Source organism: Artibeus jamaicensis, unplaced genomic scaffold, assembly GCF_021234435.1.
Source record: "Artibeus jamaicensis isolate MK-2021 breed Jamaican fruit bat unplaced genomic scaffold, CSHL_Jam_final contig_384, whole genome shotgun sequence".
Taxonomy (NCBI): domain Eukaryota; kingdom Metazoa; phylum Chordata; class Mammalia; order Chiroptera; family Phyllostomidae; genus Artibeus; species Artibeus jamaicensis.
Window position 1 is genome coordinate 7,970,795 of NW_026521810.1, and position 20,526 is coordinate 7,991,320.

Below are 20,526 nucleotides of genomic sequence, written 5' to 3' on the forward strand. Positions count from 1 at the left end.
AACAGAACAGAACATGCAGTGACATACCTCCCCAGGGTGGTCAATAAAACGGGGTATTGAGGGTACCCCAAGACTGATAAAGAAACTTCACACATTGAAGACCTGGTATGGCCATTGGAATAATTTTGATCATTGAAGTCTACATATTTCACCCAGTCAACTAAATCAATGATTCTTCTTCATTCCTTCTTTTCTCTACCCCAGTGAATCAACAACTGTGTACCAAGTAAAATTAACTGACAGGTAGCTTTGTCAACTGTAGCCAACACACATTAGATTAAATAATCAGGCTCCTGGAAAGAGTAGCCGTGACCTTGCATTAGGAATGTGCAGTCCTCTTCTGCATTCTTTGTAGTGAGTGAAATGGGAAAAACCCTCACTAGATGTCTCAGGCATCAAAGGTTTGCCAATAATATTAAGGCAAAGACTTTATTAAAGCTACTAAAGATGACTTTCAGTTGAAAAACAAATGCCATATGATCTCACCTATAAGTGGAACCTAATTAACAAAACAAACAAGTGAGCAAAATAGAACCAGAGACATGGAAAAAAAGAACAATCTGACAGTGACCAGAGGGGAGGGGAAAGGGAGGTAACAAGGGAAAGAAGGAGAAGAGTCAAGTTAAGGAACATGCATAAAGGACCCATGGACAAGGATGGGGGTGGGGATGGGCGCTGGGGGGAGTTGAATGTGGGAGGGGGATGGGTAAGGAAGGAGAGAGCAATGGGAGGACAATGGGGACAATTGTAACTGAACAACAATACAAAAAGAAAAAAAGTAATTTTCAAGTTTAAAATTAATTTTTAAATAAGCTACACATTTGCATGGTAAAAAAATTCAGAAATATAAAACAATATTTACTGGAAAATCTTCCATCTGTAAGCCCTAACCACTTATTTCCCCTCCTTGGAGGTAACCAACCATGCTGTCTCGAGTCTCCTTCCAGAGATGGTTTATGCACAGACAAGCAATTACATATTAAGATTAGTGTCAGATTTTATATCATGAATAAAATTAAGGATATATTTTCTTTCATTTAAGAGGGAAATGGTTATTTTTAAAATTATAAAATAAGTGAATATTTATTATATAGTACCTAGGAACTACAAAAGGAAAAAATAAAGAAAATGAAAATTGCCCTGGCTGGTGTAGCTCAGTGGACTGAGCACGGGCCTGTGAAGCAAAGGGTTACTGGTTCGATTCCCAGTCAGGGCACATGTCTTGGTTGCAGGCCAGGTCCCTAGTAGGGGACACATGAGAGGCAACCACATATTGATGTTTCTCTCCCACTCTTTCTTCTTCCCTTCCCCCCTCTGTAAAAATAAATAAATAAAAATATTTTAAAAAATAAAATGAAAATTGCCTACTATCATACCATTTGGAGATAACCTATGATTATTTTCTTATATATTCTCTTACTATGCATACAAAATGTTACATTGGGGTCTTTCTGTTTTCAATTATTGCAGCATTTCAACCTTTCCAAGTCATTAAATATCTGTATACATTATTTTTAATGGCTTCTTTACTTTTTTGCTTTTATTTTATTTATTTTTTAATTTTATTATTGTTGTTCAAGTACAATTGCCTCCATTCTCCCCCCACCACTCCCACCCAACCCAGCTGTCCCTGCCTCCCACCCTTGATCCCACCCACTTTGGCTTTGCCCACGTGTCATTTATACATTTCCTTGATGACCCTTCCCCCTTTCCTGTACAATTATCCTCCCCATCACTTCTCTAGTTACTGTAAGATTGTTCTTTATTTCAATGTATCTGGTTATATTTTGCTTGCTTGTTTGTTTTGTTGATTAGGTTGTACTTACTTCTATATACCATGATTTATTTATCCAAGCCCTCTTGTTTGGAACTCAAGTTGATTACGGTTTTATACCATTATAAACCTTGCCTTGAAATATATTTAATTTTTGTTTATTGATGACTTTGTAATTTATATGCAAGTTTCTTAAAGGAAAAGATTGTGTTTGTCTTTATCACTTCTATCCCTAGAGCGGTGATTTTCTAACTTTTTAATCTCATGGCACACATAAACTAATTTCTAAAATTCTGTGGCAAACCAAGATTATGTTCTATTTTTTGCTGTTCTGAGAAAAAATAAGTATAATTTTTATTCACTCACACCAGATGGCTATTTTTGTGTTGGCTGTTACCTTCTTGTTTTTTATTTGAAAAGAGTTCAGTGCCCAATAGTCAAGTGTTGCATGTTTTAAAAGTTCTTGTAGCACAGTTGTGTGCCTTTTGTGGTTGAAAGTCAATGTCTAGAGCACAGTGCATGGTTATGTGAATTTAACTTTTGGAAGACCATATCTGCAACAAAAATGTATATTTTAAGTGAAATTAAACCTCAAGAAGGATTTAGTTAAGTGAAATGAAATCTCAGAAAGGGTTGGGGTTCTGATTTCTCATGTAAGTCGCCTTTGGGAGATAGGACAGTATTCTTTCACCTATAGCTACAAATCCTGTGAGATGTCTTTGACACATGGTGACTTGGGCGTTAGGTCTGAAGCTCCAGTCCTGGTGTTGTAGCTTCAGCTTCCCAGCCAAGGAACACTCTTTTTTTTTTTTAATTTAATTATTTTTCAAGTACAGTTTTCTGCCTTTTACTCCCTTCCTGACCCACTCCCCCAATGCTCCCCACCTCCCTCCCATTTCCACCCCCCTTAGCTGTTGTCCATATGTCCTTTATACTAGTTCAGGAACACTCTTGATGGAAATTGAAAGTGTGCTCCATTGCCCTGGTTGGGTGGCCTAGTTGGTTGAAGCATCATCCTGTACACCAAAGGTTGTGGGTTCAGTTCCTAGTTGGGGCATGTACGAGAGGCAATCAATCAATATTTCTTTTTCACACTGATGTTTCTCTCTCTGTCTCTCTCCTGCTCCCTTTCTCTCTCTAAAATTGATGTAAACATACTATTGGGTGAGAATTAAAAAAGAAAAAAGGCCTGACCATCAGTTGGTTGGGGTGTCATCCTGTACACTGAAGATCTGCAAGTTCAGATTCCTGGTCAGGACATATTCGTAGGTTGCAGGTTTGGGACACTTATGAGAGGCAACCAACCAATTGATGTTTTTCTCTAACACCCATGTTTCTCTCTCTCTCAAAAAATCAATTTTTAAAAAATCCTCTGGTGATGATTGAAAACAAAAAAGAAAGTGAGCTCCATTGAAGTTAGCTTATATAGAGGTGTGACTGACCCTGGTCCCTGATTTACAAATGAAAATTCCAAATTCTTACAGTTTGATTGGTCCAAATACCACCATGCTGATTGGTTGAAATGGAGCCACTTTGATTGGTCAGTAAAGTGGCAAATGAGGATATAGCTGTGCATCTTGAATTGGACAGGTAAAGTCTCAGTCCTAATGAACCAATTTCTATCTTAGAAGCTCTCTTATAAGGGTTGAATCAGATGTCTTATCACAGTGCAGGAGACTAAATAGGCCAGTCTGTGGCTCCTCCCTGAAATTAGGTGTGCCTGTGAAGCCTCAGTAAACAATGGCTGGTAGACTCTGCTTATGAGTTTGAGCTCAATTAACCATGAGGAGTCATATTTGGCAGATATATTCTTCATGGGGTCAATAGTTGTAGAAAAATGTTTGAACTTCAGTGAAAAATGATGTATTATCTATAGTGTAACTTTCTGCCTTAGCAGATCAATTCTTTTCTTTTTACTTATTTTTTATTTTTTAAAGACTTTATTTACTTACTTTCAGAGAGAGGGAAAGTGAGGGAGAAAGAAAGGGAGAGAAACATCAATGGTGGCTGCCTCCTGTGTGCCCCCGAATGGTGACCTGGCCCGCAACCCAGGCATGCGCCCCAACCAGGATTTAAACCAGCAATCCCTTGGTTCATGGACCAGCATTCAGTCCACTGAGCCACACTAGCCAGGGCCAGATTGATTCTATGGAAGCTATTTAATAAATATGTACACTGTGGGTAACTGATAGACATGTACATTACATTCTGTCTGATAGAGATGGGCTTCCCTCTCCTTTGTGGAAAAGCTAGTTTGTGTCTATTGCACATTCAGTTCAACATCATTCTATCTAATTTTTCTGCTCTTCCTTTAAAGCAGTCATAACATATGCCTTGTGCCTTTGTTTGATGACTAATAGAATTTTAACATGCAATCATTTTTATGTCTGAATGACAGTCATGATTTTATCTTTTTCTGAAACATCATTTAACAGGCTCAAGGCCTTTTTTCTTGAATATTTGTCCACTGTTGAGAGCTGTTTCTCTTTTTTTCAAAAATTGTACTCATCAAGGACAACGATTTCTAGTTTCACGTTCACAAAGTGTAGGTAGAGCATAAAGATAAATACATACATTAGAAAGCAAAATACTTCTAGATTTGTATACCTGTTTGTCCTCTCCCCCAGTCATTTACTAGGGTTTTACCCACTTGTAATTTAATAACAATGCTATTTAAAAGCTTTTCCTCTTTTAACACTTGTATTTCACTAATTTATAATATTAATTGAATTATGTAGCAGAAGTCTAACCAACATGAGTATATTTGAGTACACACACATCGGACATGATAACCACACAGCTTGATTGGTTGTAGAAAAGCCTGTACTCTCCTGTACATCCTAGTCCTAGGAGCTGCAGTGGTGTAGACAGGCAGTGTGCTACGGGCCAGTCAATCTTTTGAATATGCTAAGAGGAGGCTGGTTACGAGAGTGTGTGGCAGGGATTGTCTGGTTTTCCTCCAAATTTCTTTCTTCTTACTGGGCACACAGCTAGATCTCATATTCTAGCCTCCACTGTAGTTAGTGTGGCCATGGGACTAAATTCTAGCCAGTGGAACTTGAGTGAAAGGGATAAATGCCTCTTTTAGGTCTGGCCCATAGAAACCTCTCCTGCCACACTTCAGCCTTCTTTGTCCTTCCGCTGGCTTGAAAAGACAAGCAGCTTGGAAGTCAGTGATAAAGATGGTGGAGTCAGAAGAAATAAGGAGTCTGGGTCCTTAGATCATTGCTTGGAGAAACTGCTGATCAGAAATATCACTTTTGGACTTTATATGAATAAGATAGTAATTTCCGTTGTGTTTGGCCCAGTGTATATTTCTGGTTTGCCTGTTATAGCAGCCAGCAGCATTGTAACTTATCTAGAACTTCTACTGAATGGTGACAGTTGATCCCCTGTTTGTACTTATTAAGAGGAAGATAGGTCTTTTGATGTGGGTCATCTAGTAAAAGTTATTAATTTTAATTAGTTTGATAAAGTGGGTACCCTACTGAAATAGGCTTTAAAAAGAAATCAACTGGATTTAGATTCCTCACATCTTTATTCATTCTACAAAGATGCATGGAGGAGCTATTGCATGCCAGGCACTTTTCTAGGTCCTGCAAATATGCAGTAAAGAGACAAAAGTCACTGCACTCCAAGAGCTCACATCCTATAGAGGGAGACAGATAATATGCTACATTAAGTTACAGAAGTTAGGTGGCACGGTGTGTTATGAAGAAAAGCAGAGAAGATGGGCAGAGAGTTCCAAGGAAGAGGGAGGTGTCTGTGGGTTCCAGTGCCCTGGTCAAGGAAGGCCTTAGTGAGGTGACATTTGAGCAAAGACTTTAAGGTGGTGAGAGTGTGTCGTGTGGCTATCTGGGGAGAATAACGTTCCAGGAGAAGTTGATACAAAGACCTCTTTCCATTCAGGTTTAAGTTGTATTCCCATTGCCCAATTTTAAAAGTCAAATCTCGGTGGGTTAGGGGGAAGATTTCTGTTGTGACTAGGTCCCAGAATGTGGCTGCTGGTGATGTTGATTTCTTCTCTATCCCTCTGTCTGGATCAGCATCTTGGGTAGGTCCAAGGGCAATGGGACCTTAAAGACTGAGGCTTGCACCTTTGCAAGGAAGGAGAGCTTGTATTCATCATGAAGTTGAAAAAGTTCTCCACAGAGGGGAGAAATCTACTGTGTAGGCACTCTTTTAAAACCATCCTTTCAATTAAAGAGGACTTCAAAAGACAAAAAGTGTCATTTAGATAATGACTTCCTGGGAATTTTGCTTAAATTTTTACCGCAGTTAAAAGTCAACAATTCTCATGTGCCATCAAATCCGTTGGGGGAGAGGGCACTTGTCAAAAGCCCCATCAAGTTGGCGGCTGGTGTACAGATGGCAGCGGGAAAGAGGGGTGGAATAAAGAGGAAGCAACACAGAAATCAGAGTGCTATGGAGATGTACAGGTGAGGAATACAGTGACAGGCAGTTATGATCAAAGAACACCATCAAGTGCATAAATAAGAGGACTACAGTTCAAGGGAGCAAATCTTCATCATCAACCAGTTCTCCTGAGTCTGTAGGAAAAGTCCATTCTCTACCAAGTGATAAACTTTAAAACAATTAACTTGTTTGTTGAACAGTCACCAGCTCCTTCTGCATTGGCAGCTTTATACTCTCAAGGAGGTGTTTCTTGCAGATTGTCCATGGTTCAGTGAAACACAGGTTATAGTAAGAATGCCCTGAAAATCTTCCCTTTGATCTTCTTATTACTTTAGCCGAGGATCTGAGAGAGACTAAACATCCATATATTTTTGTGTCAAAGGAGGATTTTAGAGAATTACTTTGGTCTAAGGTGCTCCTGAAATAGCTGCGCCTTTGCTTCCTAACCTGATTCCAGTGCTAAAGGCAGTTCTGGTCCATTCCAATGATGAAGTGCTGGAAAGAGGATTGAATGCTCTGGTACAATGAAGTGTTGTTGTTGGTCCTTCTCTAAATAACCATCTGAAACACCTGCTTACAAGTGGAAGACTTATCATCATCAAAGTTAAAATTACAACATATTGCTTTATAGGTTGTTGAAGAAGGGAACCGACCAAAATCTTCTAACTACCTGGTGACAGGTGTTAAATGCTGACCATGGATACCTATGGAACTTTTTCAGGTTAATTTCAGTTTATTCTTTTGTAAATTACAGATGCCATTCATTCTTTACTGGTTTAAGATGAATATACATAATTCCACTGAATCATAGTAAATGTTAATCAACAACAAAAAAGAATAGTTAATGATGGAAAGCTATTTTTAAAAGGTCTTAACAGTATAATTTTGTGGGGTTTATTTTTTGTATTTGTATGGTTTGTGTAAACAACCATTACTGGTTTCACAGCAGATGTATTTGTATTTATTTTCTAGTGCTTTTTATTCATAACATTCCTTTTAGAATCAGTTTGTAGCTATACACTTATTTCTACATATTTTGCCATTTCTTGATTTTATATTTATTAGGGCTATAGATATCTGTAAATTTACTATTAATTATTATTTATAACTATGTATTTTATGATGTAGAATGCTTGGGAAAATTGCTTTCCAGAGTATTCTAGTTTAAATGTTTTTAATTATTTATTTATTTTTAAAGAGAGGGGAAGTGAGGGAGAAAGAGAAGGAAAGATCAATGTGTGGTTGTCTCTTGCACGCCCCCTCGCTGGGGACCTGACCCGTGACCCAGGCATGTGCCCTGACTGGGAATCAAACCAGTGACTCTTTGTTTTGTAGGCTGGTGTAGACTCTTTGGTTTGAAAGATCTTGGAGATCTTTCTATCATATAACAAATAAATTTATTCCTTTAAACTGCTATCATATCACAATGATCACATTCAGATGACTTTCATTATTTTGCTATTACAGAAACACTTGTGTATTCTCAAGGAAACCTGGAAGTGGAATTTCATGGCAGAAAGTTATGTGCGTTTCCAGATTTTAAAACAATGATTTATGTTTTATTATTTTATTTTTATTTAATTATTGTTCAAGTACAGTTTTCTGTCTTTTACTCCCATCCCAGCCCACCCCCCAAAAAACAATGATTTGAAATATATTCTGTTAAATTCAATTCGCTGTAGTTTTCATAGGATTTTTAAAATTCAGTTCATCAATGAGAATGTCCTAATGCTTCTAATGTTATTATCTTTCTTCTTCACTCCTTAAGACGTGGGAATACCGACCTAATTGGTCAGATTCCAGGATGCTGATGACGATGAGTTTACAAGCATTAGGACATATACCTGGGTGTGGTTCTCTTGTGGCTCTTATGTCTTTCTCGAAGGGGAAAAGAGGGCAGCCAGAACAAAGTGTACCTCTTCTGGTGGGCAGAGCCTCTTCTCTCTCTTCCTCGCACATGAGCAGTGCCACACATGTGCCTCTCCTGGCTTGGCAAGGAATAGTAGACATTTCTGAGCTCAGAAGAAAAGAGTTCCTAGCCTGTGCCTCAGTTCTGTGCCCTTACTGGGTTGCCCCTACTGGGATGCACTAGGATTAGAAGGACCTAAAATAAGGAAATGCCTTATGACCACTGCCATTGTCAGATGTGCTTACTCCTCTCCTCAGGAACCACAGGAAGAGGACAAGCAGGCCAAGGCAAGATGCAGGCTCATTCCTGAATATCTTTTCCATATAATGAAAATCTCATCCCAGGAGTTTTGTTTTTGGCAGCTTGTAGTATAAGTATCTATTTTTAAAAATAATTTTAAATTTCCAAGTGTTCAGGGATTTTTGTTTAAATATTTTTGTTCAATTCTTCTTTTTTTTTTTTAAATTTTATTTAGTTACTTTTCAAGTACATTTTTTTTATCTATTTCTCCCATCCCACCCCACCCCCCCCCCCCCAGTCCTCATCCCTGTGTCTTTCACACTTGTTCCTCAAAATCCCTCCCCCCTTTTTCCCCTTAAATTCCCTTCCCTCTCCCCTCTGGTCACTGCCCACTTGTTCTCTATTTCAGTGTCTTTGTTTTTATTCTGTTTGCTTGTTTGTTTTATTCTTTAGCTTCCTGTCAAAGGTGAGATCATATGGTATTTGTCCTTCAATGCCTGGTGTTCAATTCTTCTTAATTTAGCTACTGGGATCTGATAGTAGATATTAAGTCATCCAGTTCATTTAGAAGCATACCACATTACAAAGGTGTTATTTAACAGGAAGTGGGAGAGAACAGTAATTAGAAAATAGACCTGCTTTATGCCATTTAAATTGAAATGTGAGGTGTCAAATCCAGCAAGGTTTCCATTGTGGCATTAATATCCAGTTCTAAGTGAACTCTGTACAACTGAAATGACAAAAAAAATTTCTTTAGGAGAAAACTAAAACCAACAATTGATCAACACAACATGTAATTAAGAGACAGGCTGCCTGGTTCAAATTCAGGAGCCACCATTTACTAGCTTGAGTGGCGTTGGAGAAGTTGCTTATTCTTGTGTTTCAGTTTATCTATAAAATGGGGATAATTATAGTATTTCCCTCATTGAGCTTTCATAAGGATTGAATGAAGTGATACATTTGAAATGTTTAGAACATTGTCTGGCACTGAATAAATTTTAGTTATTATTTTTAAGTACTGATCATCACTGCATCATCAAGGGTAGAACAATTATACCTAAAAGCTATTCCTCACAAAAGGTGTTAGATGTAAGAGTCACAGGTCTGAATTCACTTGACAAATAATAAACACTGAACTGAAGAATGTGGCAATATATACAAGTGTCTGTTTAGGCTTTGCCATCCCTCAATCTCCCAACTCCCTCTCTCAGGCAGCCCCTGACAGCCAAACACCCTGGACCAATAGTGCCAATCAAAGTTCACCAGTGACTGCTACCTGATTTAGTTGCTCTATTTCCCCACTTTCCTTGTTCTTTCCTCTTCAGAAGGAGTGCTTCTTTGTTATTTTTATCTCCAACTCTTTCTAATATACATAATTCCCTTAAATGAACATTCTACTGTTCTCTGATTTCAGTTTTTGTAGTAGGCTTAGGATAATTGCTTTTCCTCCTTTTATTTCATTTATCACGCCTTTATTCCCCAACCCCTAAGATTCTAATCATGATCACAAGGCTGAGTAGTGCTAGTGATAGACTTAAAGAAAAAGAAAAACATTCAACCTGTAAACAGTCCACTAACAATGTAAGGGCTGTCCCAAGGCAGTACAAAGTTGCCGAGTGTGATACTGACAACTGAAAGGGGGAGAGAAATTATTGGAGCTAGAGTGTCCATGGAAGGCTTTGTGAAGAGAAAAGAACTTGGGCTGACCCTGAAAGACCTGGGGGCTGTGGCTCCCAACTGTGGTAATCCAGGTGAAGGTGGTGGTCTGAGTAAAGATACCTGTGGTCAGAGTCAGGGACCAGGTTAGTCTCTCTGCTGGGGAGTTTGAGTTGTGGGCAGGGGGCAAAGAGACTGAAAGTATAATCTAAGCTCTGAATGGTAAACTCAGGTTAGACATTATTTTAAGGATAGGTCTGATAGGAGAAATGTCGATTCTGAGGTTGAGGTTAGGATACAAATTACCTGTTAGATGTAAATTCAAAACAACTTTGTTAAAGTGCAGTACAGTGGTATATCACACAACGATGCTTAAGGTATTCCTACTCTAAACCACTCAACAAACAAAAATGAGGTGAATCATCCTGTAGCTAGTTGAACTTGTCTTTATCAGCTCTGAACACTTCAAAATGATCTAGACTTCTGCTCAATTAATTACCTGTCTACAATTTATTAGTGGTTAACATTTTCATATGAACTTATGCTTATAGGCACATGAACCTAACTGACAGAAACATAGAGTCATCTGTAGCTACTTGTGTAAGTGGCAAGTGTCCTAGGGAAGGAAGAATGCGTGGGGTGAAGGCGGGGACAGGAGTGCCTTGCCCGGCGTGACTGTAGAGGTTGTGGGTTTGGCTGTGTGGATGATCTGTGTTCTAAGTCACCCGTGTGACACAGAAATATTAGTCTAGTAGGGCGTGGACAACAGGGATTAATGTGGCCTTGGCAGCACATGTAGTCATGGCTACTGCATGACCTCCAGTACTCAACAGCATCTTGAGTACTGTTTTTTTTTCTTTTGTTTTTGATGATGAGGTTAAGTGTAATTTACAGGGCCAATGGTACACAATCAAATAACTTTATGGAATGATTTGTGACCTGAGGTCAAAGCATTCAGTACTTTTTAGTTATAAAGGTATTAAAAGAATGCAGGAAAAATAAATTCTTATTTGGGACAGAGTTATTCAATTTCAATATTAACTATGTTTTATTAGATCTTTGACTCAAAACCCTAGAAATAATCTGGTCACTTAAAAAAAACAGATTTTATTTAATTATTTTTAGAGAGAAGGTAAGGGAGAAAGAAGAGGGAAACATCAATGGGTGGTTGCCTCTCGTGCGCCCCCTACTGGGGACCTGGCCAGCAAACAAGACATGTGCCCTAGACTGGGAATCTAATGGGCAACCCTTTGGTTCTCAGGCTGGCACTCAATCCACTGAGCCACACCAGCCAGGGCTAATTTGGTCACTTCTTTAGTTTTAAAATGTAAAATACATTTTAATACACTAAAAACCATATTTGCCTGTGGGATCTTAAGGATTTAAAGAAGCTTTTCATAAGGACAATTTTGTTTACCAGTAACTGAAATATCACAAGCATATATTTCGAGCTCTTTTAGTACTTGAAAAGGAAAAGCTAAAATAAGGGTTAAAAATAAAGCTGAATGAAGAAAGTGATGCCTATAGGAATTCTTGTTTAATAGATAAAGAGTATTTTTGATAACTGCAGCTCCTGCCTCCAAAACTGCAGCTCAAGGTGTCTCCTGTCTCGGCTCCACCCTTGTTCTGGTAGTGACCTACACCTGCCCCAGCTTTTTAAGCTTCTTTCTCTAAACTGTAAAATAAAGAAAATCTCTCTACACAGCGTCGATATGAAAATTTAAGTAAGTGCTCTGCACGCTGAAAACTGAGTACAAAAGTTAGTGCTAACGTTTTCTACAACGTGCGGGCCTCCCGATCTTTGGCACCTTCCTCCGTGATAGGCTCGCGCTCGGACCCCTTACTCGGCCTGGTCTGTTTGTTAATTTAATTAATTAACGTTCGCAACCATTGTCGCCTTTCCCGGTGACAGCAAGTGCAGAAGACAGACCCACTCTCCCAGTGAGCTAGCGTGCGCACATCGCCGCTCAGAACCTGCCAGGGAGCCCGGCCCGATTTTCGCGACCCAGTCCCTGGCCCCGCCCCCGGCCCCGCCCCCGCGGGCGCGCGCTGCGGAAGTAGGCTGGGCTCCGGGAGCCGCGCGGTGATTGGTGCTGTCCCAGCAACCGCGGTGCCTAGGTAGTCAACAGGCAGAGCGACCAGTTCTCTGATCACAAGAGAAATCGAACGGCTGAAGGCCTTGGCGTCTAGCGGGGACTCTTCGCGCTAGGGGGGCGCTGCTTATCGCCCAGAGGAATGCGTCCCTCCCCCTCCCTCTCCGGTCCGCTGGCCGGCGGAGGCTGGGAGGGCGGCTGCTGAACGGGACCCACCTGTTTTTCACCTGGCAGATGCCTAGTAAGTGCAGTATGCCTTCCTCTCCACCGCGGACCCTCCAAGGCACGGAGGGCAATCTTGGAAATAGTTTCCAAGCTGTATTGCCCCCGCTTGTAGTTGTGGAAACTGGCCTAGAAAAGCGCATTGACTTGACCCGACTCAGTTAACTGTTTGGTTCGTGGGTCGGGGCGGGAAACAAGGTACCCGGGCCAGCCCCGCCCCTCCCCCCAGCTCTGCTTTTCCCACCACACCTTACTTACCGGCAAGGCTTAGCGCTGGACAGCTCGCTTCCTAGCTCTGACTGTGTGATAGGCCAGAAGTAGGAAGGAGAAGGCTGCTTGGGCTTTGAAGGTGATAGGAGCACCAGGAGAAGTTTATTTCTGAGAAATAATCACAATACGAATAGTCTAAAACTCAGAGCCATCTGTTTGGATAAAGCTTTCTACAACTTTCTGGCCTGGAAAGGCCACCGGCTCCCTCTCATTCCTCCATGCGTGTATGGTTTTCTCAAGCACATCACTGAGATAAGTCCCATTTTCTTTTGCTCTTTTTTATGTGGGCATAAAATTTATATTTAGTTTCCACTTGGACGTTTTCCTTTCATCTCCTTGGGAGCTCTTGTTTTTGTTTTGTTTTTTCCCCCCCAGCAATGACCTCCCCCTGGAAGCACCCCATTTATTCTCAGATTTTTTTTTTCTTGGCTCTATTTTATTAACCACAGAACGGTCCGTTTCACTCTATCTCTGCCCTCATTATTTGTGTAGATGAGCACAGCCTAACCCTGCCCCTTAAGGGCAGAAGAATGGGGTGGGGGAGTGTTACAGCGGGTACCCATGGGGCCTCAATCCAGCTTGCTTTCTTTTGGAAACAGTGATTTGAAAACTCACATAAATCACAAGATATATCCATCTAGCCCAGGGTTGTGTTTTTTTGTTTTTTTTTTTAAAGAGACTTAACAAGGACATAGGAAGTCTTGGGTATTGGTAATAAAGCAGTTAGAAATAGGAAATGTTTAAGATGAATTAATAGACTTCAAGTTGGGCATTGTGCCTCAACCTCTGACCACATAGGACTCACTCTCAGGACAGCCACAGGGCACCTCTTGGCTGCCCTGCATGGGTAGACCTCAGCAGCATGAGTTGGCTGCACATGGAGCTCCATCCTGTCCCTTTGGTTGGGGCCTTTGGACATTCCCCCCCAAACCCTGTTTCTGGCCCCTACTTTAATCAGACTTTGACTTCCTTTTCTCTTCTTCCCCCCAATGCCTTCCCCCACCACCACCCCTGCCACACTTTCTCTTTCTATTTAGGAAATTACCTTCCTATTTTCACAACTTTGACCCTTGGGAGAGCACTTAGGGCAGTGCTCAACTGGGATTTGTTGTTTCTTACTTCTGGTTCCTCTTTCCCAATTTGTAATAACCTTAGATGAAGAAATCCTGAATAATATTAACAGTCATAGCAGCAGTAATATTAAAAATAATATTTCTATTTAAACAATCTATTTCCTAATCTTAGCCTTGTTAAAATGTGAATTCTTTGCCTTGTTTAAAAAATCAGGGTTCTCAGCAATTCTTTTTTCATTTCATTTTCACCAATAACTTTATTGATTTGGATATGTTGAGTATGTCAGCTATCTCCCACTATTGGCTTCTAGTGGGCAGAGGCCAGGGCTACTGCTAATCATCTTCCAATGCACAAGACAGCAACACAACAAAGAATTATTTGGCCAAAATGTCATAGCACCAAGAAACTTCACAAACCACTTTTGACACATTCGATTAGTCACAGCACCTTCTCCATACACGGCACAATTTTTTTTTTGGAATTTCAGTTTTATTTTTACCTTTTTTGAAATAATAAAGCATAATACATGAGAATGTTGAGTATTTTCTTCCATCTTGAATATTAAAATGGCTGCACAAAATTCATCATTTCGATGTCTTTATTTTATTTAAAAATTTTTATTGTTCAATTATGAGTAATCAATTTAATTCAACTTCAACATTCATGCAAAATGCCTACTGTATATACTGTGTTGAGGATATCCATATAGTTTGTCCCTGTAGTCATTGAAACTTCTTTTGGACTAGAGAGAACAAACCTGAAGAATTCAAGGCCACATTAGTATAGCGTCACAGCAAAAGCTAGGGCTTTCTTAGGTGGAGGCTGAAGAAAGTTGGTGAGGGGGTCTGGAGAGGCTTAATAGGGGCATCAGGGTTTGAAATTGGCCTTGAAGGCTAAGATTGCACACAGGAGAACCACAGGACACCACCTTGGAGGAGGGAAAGCCGGGGCGCTGTGTTGGAGGGGTTGCTTGTCAGGTCACTTGGCAGCACGGTTGTGGCAAGCTGTCTTGCCCTGACACAGGAGCTCTTTTCCTGTTTGAGGAGAAGGATCCCTTCTGTTGGAGATGCCTTTTCTCATTTCCTTCCTCTTTTCCCTGGATAAGTTTAGTTTTCCAGTTTCATTTCTCACAATGTGGGTATTCTCCAGCTAAAAAGCTGTAAGAGTCAAAATTTGAGAATGACTTTCAGGTTCTCTGATCCAATAGCATTAACCAGACTTTTTTTTTTTTTTCATTTTTTTTTTAAAGCCATGTGAGTGCAAAAGGGACTGGCACACACCTTAGCTGGAGGATTCAGATGTCTTGTCTTTGGAATCAAGAATGTGTCCCTTTAGCTTAAAAACAAAACCTAAGGACTCTTCTGAAACCTCTTTTCTGTTTAGTGTTCTTAGGATAGTGAATATAGCTATGTTCCCCTTTTTACCCTAGGGCATATAGCTTCCTCTAGTAAGAATATAGAAGGTGGGTGAGTGTGTTTTGGGAAAGAGAAAGATTAACTGGAAATGATGAAATAAATAGTAAAAAATCCCTATTCTGAGCTTCCTTTTGTTTCTGCAGGAACCATTGGCCAAATGTAAGTGTCAGTCTTTGTTGGACAGATCTCAAAAAGAAAGGGGGAGCATATATAGTCTTCATGTTCTTTGGTTCTGAAGTAGGAGGAACTAAAACTTCATAGCTCAGTATGACTGGGGCTTGGGGGTAAAAAGATGCTTGGAATAAAAGTGGCTATATGAAACAAAGGACAATGATTTTAAGTAATTTATTTGTATATATCTCTTTCTGATATTTTCAGTGCCCATCCATGAAGAATTCCTGCATTGTGGGGTGACTTTCCTAGCAAGTCCCCCCGTGTGCCATGGATGAGAGTAAATATGACTGAGACATGATGTGATCTGCTTAGGGAGAAGAAGTGGCCATTTCCCAGAGGAAAAAGGCTGTGGGCAGTGGCCAGTTTTTCAGGGGAAAAAGGCCAGCAGTGGCCAGTTTCTCCCAGGGAAAAAAAGGCCTCGAGGCCCCTCCTCCAGGGCCTTTTATTGGATTGTAATACACAGGGATACAGGGCGGCAAGGATCAAACAGTAGGTAACATTTCAAAGAAATCTGAGGGCTTCAGAATCTGTCAGGAACAGAGTTTTAGGGTTTCCTGCTTGAACCCTGAACATATGAATGACAGCACTCTTAGCAGAGCAGATTTCACAGGCTTATTAGGAAGTCTTTGTGATGCCAGATTTTTCTCCCAGGACACACTCTAGCAAGGCAAGGAGCTGCACCTCTCCCCATCAGGTATTCAGGCTTAAGGGGATTAGATCCAGGAATTGCTTCTCCCAGAGAACATGGGGACTGGGGCTATGTCAAAGCCGATGGTGGGGGGTGGGGCGAGAGTCCATTGCTCTTTGTTGCAGCGCCCCCCCCCCCCCCCCGAGTTCTTCCATGAAGGCCTCCCAAGTGATGGAGTCTGGCTTAGGTTGCCCTCCACTGTGAGGGGTCTTACCTATCATTGACTTCCGACCAAGCTTTGGGTGCAGGGAGAGGAAACTGAGGCAGCATTTGCTACCAGAGACAAGCTTTGTCTCCTGGGGCTCGCATTCCAAAGGTCCTCCCTCACTGTTAACCACAAGGGGTCAAGATACAATTCCTACAGCCAGGCAGAGCGGTCCACAACACTGCTTTGCCATATTTGCTCCTTGCAGTAGCCCTGAGAGTAAGGGAACACAGGTGGCATTAGCACGGTAGAGAGGGGAAGTCATCTAATGAAGTGAAATGGACCTACACAGAGTTTTCATTCTCAGCTTTCCCACTCCCATATGATACTGTCCAAATACTATTGTTCTCATCAAACTGAACCCTTGTAGGAAGAAGGCAAGATCTTGTGTACCTTTGGAATTCAACATACCTAGACAGTGCAAATTCACATAAACCTTAAAATGGACATCATCCTCCAAAACTTGAAAATGACAAACCAGAAAGCTTATTGAGCCTAAACTCTGAGAATAAAAGTTATTGCTCTGTCTTTGGTGAGGACCCAGGAGCCCTAAGAGAAAGCAGTTCTCTTGGAATGCACACCATTGGTAGGCCTGTACAATAGGACCAGGCTGGAGCTGGTCAGTTATAATAGTAGAAGAGTGATTAAGAAATGGCTTTGATCCTGCTTCTGCCACTTACTGGCTGTGGACCCTGAACAACTTCTTTACATTCTTGAAGCTTCTGATTCCTGAATTGTAAGTAGGGTGTTAATAGTATGTGACTGATATGGTTATGAAGAATTTATGAGATAGCACATATAGAAAGCTCATCCCAAGTCCTGGCCAACAAGTGGAAGCTTCCTGGTTGTTGTTATTATTATTATTAAAGCCACAAAACATTCTGTGTTCTAGACTCTAGAGCCAGATGACCTGTTTGGAATCTCATGAGGTTATGCATCTACATGTTGTGAGATGATGGGCAAATTAGTTAAGTACTCTCAGTCTTGGTTTCCTCATCTGTGAAGTGGGAATCATAGTAGGGCTACCTGTCTCATAAGGTTATTACAAGGATTCAATCTATACTACTCAGAATATACATAAAACTGTTTGCTAATACTGGTACTTTTAACTTCACAAAAATCTTAGCTTGAGTCCAGCTGATTTCTGTGTTTGAAATTTCATGTAAGACTTTCAGAAAAATACAAAGTTTTAACAATGGGAAAAGGTGGTAGTTCTAAAGTTAAAAAGTATTATTTTCCAGGAAACTCACTTATATGCATTGCACACTGACTACAGAAGAAAGCAGAGCTTTGTACTCTTTTGACACATTATCAGGCCCCTCCTGAAATTGTGGTGGGCAGGTTAAGATGGCATTACTTTGGCCACTCCTTTCCTCTTGCATACACTGCCTAGATTTAGGCAGGTCTAGATGATTTAATACGTTGCATACTGCCTTGGGTCCGGTTGGTCCTAGAACAGTTGGCTGCACAAGCCAGAACATTTTGGTCCAACTTTGAAGTCCTAGAGAAGAAAATATTCGGAAGGTGAGGCCATGTGTTCCAGCCAGCCACTCAACATGCAGACACGTGTGCAGACTCTTAGGTTTCATGCTCTTTACCCTCTTTGGAAGCATGTGATTATAATTGGAATACTGATGTGTAATAAAGGTTAAGGAGTGATTCTTTATTTCCAAAATTGAAAAGCTTTGTGTTTTTCTATTATAAAAATCATGTTTCAGAGATGTTTAAATAATGCAAAAATTTAAGCAACATAGAAAAGGCAAAAGTCCCACATTCCCACCACACATAGACAACTATTGTAAACCTCTTAGAGTAGGACTTTCTAAATGTTTTTCTACGTGTATATAGATAACTACCTATGGATGTTGAATTTTATGGATATCTTTTAGTAATAAATACGGATATCTACTTTGCCAACAGGTATTCATCTATATTTTAATTTTTAACTTCTAGATAGAATTCCACTGCATGAATGCACTGTAATTTATATTAAACTAATCCACTGTTGATGTTAGATTGTTGCCAAGTTTTCAGGAAGTTTCTGAGTTTGACAATTCCCTTTATAGGAGGTCCCGGTGACTGACCTCCTAACTCAGAGATGGAGGTGTCAGGCTCAACTTCTACCACCTCTGAGCAGCAGCTTCGAAGGCAAGAGGGACTGAACAACACCAAAACAGACGTGGCCAAGCAGAGTCTCATCTCATCTGAGGAATGGCTCCAACTGCATGGGCTCAAGAGCAACAGATTGACCTTGAAACAGATTTTGTCACAAATTGGATTTCCACACTGTGAAGGTAGAGTACTGACAGAACAATGTTGGCTGGAAAACCCAGCCAGCACGCTGCCTGTTAGCCTCTGAGGAGGCCGTGTTAGTTTTGTAGGTCCCTCAAAAATGGTGGGTCTCTGAGCTTGTTTTGATCTCACTTCCTTGTGGGCAAAAAATGTTTGCACCCTAATGTGTGTATATTATATAAATGTACATATATCCACACATTAAATATTAGTTATGCTTAATTTCATTCTTTCCTTTTTGAAAAATGAAATAGAAGTTATTTGTATTTATCCCCTGGGAGGGGGTTGACCTCTAGGACCTTTAGGAGGTCATTGATGGAAGCAATAGCCATGTGTAGTTTCAGGAAGAGTGTGCTATTTTCCTGTTGTGGCCTGCCTTATGTTGCAGTCCAGTTCTTCCCTAAACACATTGGTTTGAGTGTTGGTTCTCAACTGCCATGAATACTGCCCTCCAACAGGAAGTGTGGCAATGTGTGAGGACTATGGATTATGCTGGCTTTATAAAATGTTTGGGAATATGTACTCTTCCTCCTCTATGTTCAGATGTCGTTGTAGATATATGAGCGGTACTATTTCTTCTTTAAATATTTGATAAAACTCAGCAGTGAAACTTATCTGAGCCTAGAGTTTTGTCTGTAGGAAAAGTTTGATAAGAAATTCAATTTCTGTAATAGACAAAAATCTGAATAGCTCTTCAGTTTTTTGTTTCATCTTGCCAATTTGGGAAAGGTGTGTTTTTTCAAGGAGTTTGTTCATTTCGTCAGTGTTTTTTGTTTTTGTTTTTTTTAGTATATTGGCAAAACGTCATTCACAATATTCCCTTAACATTCCCTTAATATTTCCTTTTTAATGCCTGTGGAATCTGTAGTAATCTCCCTCTTTTACTACCAGTAATAGTAATTCATGTCTCTCGCTCTTTCCAGACAAGTCTTTTAGGGGTATATTATAACTCCTTTCAAAGAATCAAATTTGGGGTTTGTTGATTTTTCTTCTTTTTTTTTGTTTTCTATTTCACTGATATCTGCTTTGATCTTTATTATTTATTTCCTTCTACTAACTTCAGGTTTCACTTGAATTTCTTTTTCTGGCTTTAAAGGTAGAAACATAGATAATTGATCTTAAGCCTTTTTTCTCTTCTAATGTAGTCATTTAAAATTATAAGCATTTCCTCAAGCATTACTTTAGCTGAATCCCACAAGTCTTGATAGGTGGTGCTTTCATTATGATGTTCAAAAACTTTTTTTCTATTGTAACTTCTTTCTTTGATTCATTTTTTAAGAAACGTGTTGTTTAATATTCAAATATTTTAGACCTTTAAAGATATCTTATTTTTGCTGGATTTCTAATTTAATTCTATTGAGGTCAGAGAATATAAGATTTTAATCTTTGGAAATTTACTGAGGTTCATTTTACAGCTCAGCCTGTTTCTTGATGAACATTTCACACACACTTGATAGGATGTGTATTGTGCAGTTTTTAATGTGTAATTGTAAATGTTAATTGGACCAAGATTGTTGATACTATGATAGAGATATTCGATACCTTTAGTGACTTTTTTTTTGTCTAATGGATGTGTCTATTTCTCCCTTTAGTTCTGTCAGTTCAGTTTGAACTTTTTTTATTGAAAAAATAATTTTTCACTTTTATTTATTTATTTATGTTGTTCAAGTAAAACGCATACAGGTTATGATTGTCTTATTTTGGGGATGAATTGACAGAGTTTAATAACTTTGATTAATTTTGAAATGTTCATCTTTATCTCAGCTGGCATTTTGACATTTACTTTGTCTAATGTTACTATAATTAGCACAGCTTTGTTACACTTAGTTTTCACATGGCATGCATGTTTGTGGTCTTTTACTCTCAAACGATCTGTAGTCTCTATATTTAAATTCTGCCTTTTTAAACCCAGTCTCATGATCTCTGTCTTAAAGTGTTTGGTTCTCTCCGTTTTATGTAATAATTCACATAGTTAGATTTAGGTCTAACACTTTACTTTTTGTTTTCTATTTGTCTCATCTTTTTCTTTATATTCTGTTTCTCCTTTCCTGACTTCTTTTAGGGTAAACTGAATATTTTTAGTATTTCATCTAATTTC

At 39.7% G+C, this 20,526-nt stretch overlaps 1 protein-coding gene and 1 pseudogene across 1 annotated transcript in view; both read left to right on the top strand.

The window, feature by feature from the left end:
- The first annotated feature begins 5,485 nt into the window (after nt 1-5,485).
- LOC119055997 (PACRG-like protein) lies at nt 5,486-6,829 on the top strand (annotated as a pseudogene).
- Nucleotides 6,830-12,063: 5,234 nt separating this feature from the next.
- The window catches only part of VWA3B (von Willebrand factor A domain containing 3B), a 190,688-nt gene continuing 182,225 nt past the window's right edge, over nt 12,064-20,526 (top strand). The window contains 2 exon segments of the mRNA XM_053664701.1: nt 12,064-12,329; nt 18,203-18,430. Coding sequence (XP_053520676.1) covers nt 18,235-18,430 — 196 coding nt within the window. The 5' untranslated portion in view covers nt 12,064-12,329; nt 18,203-18,234.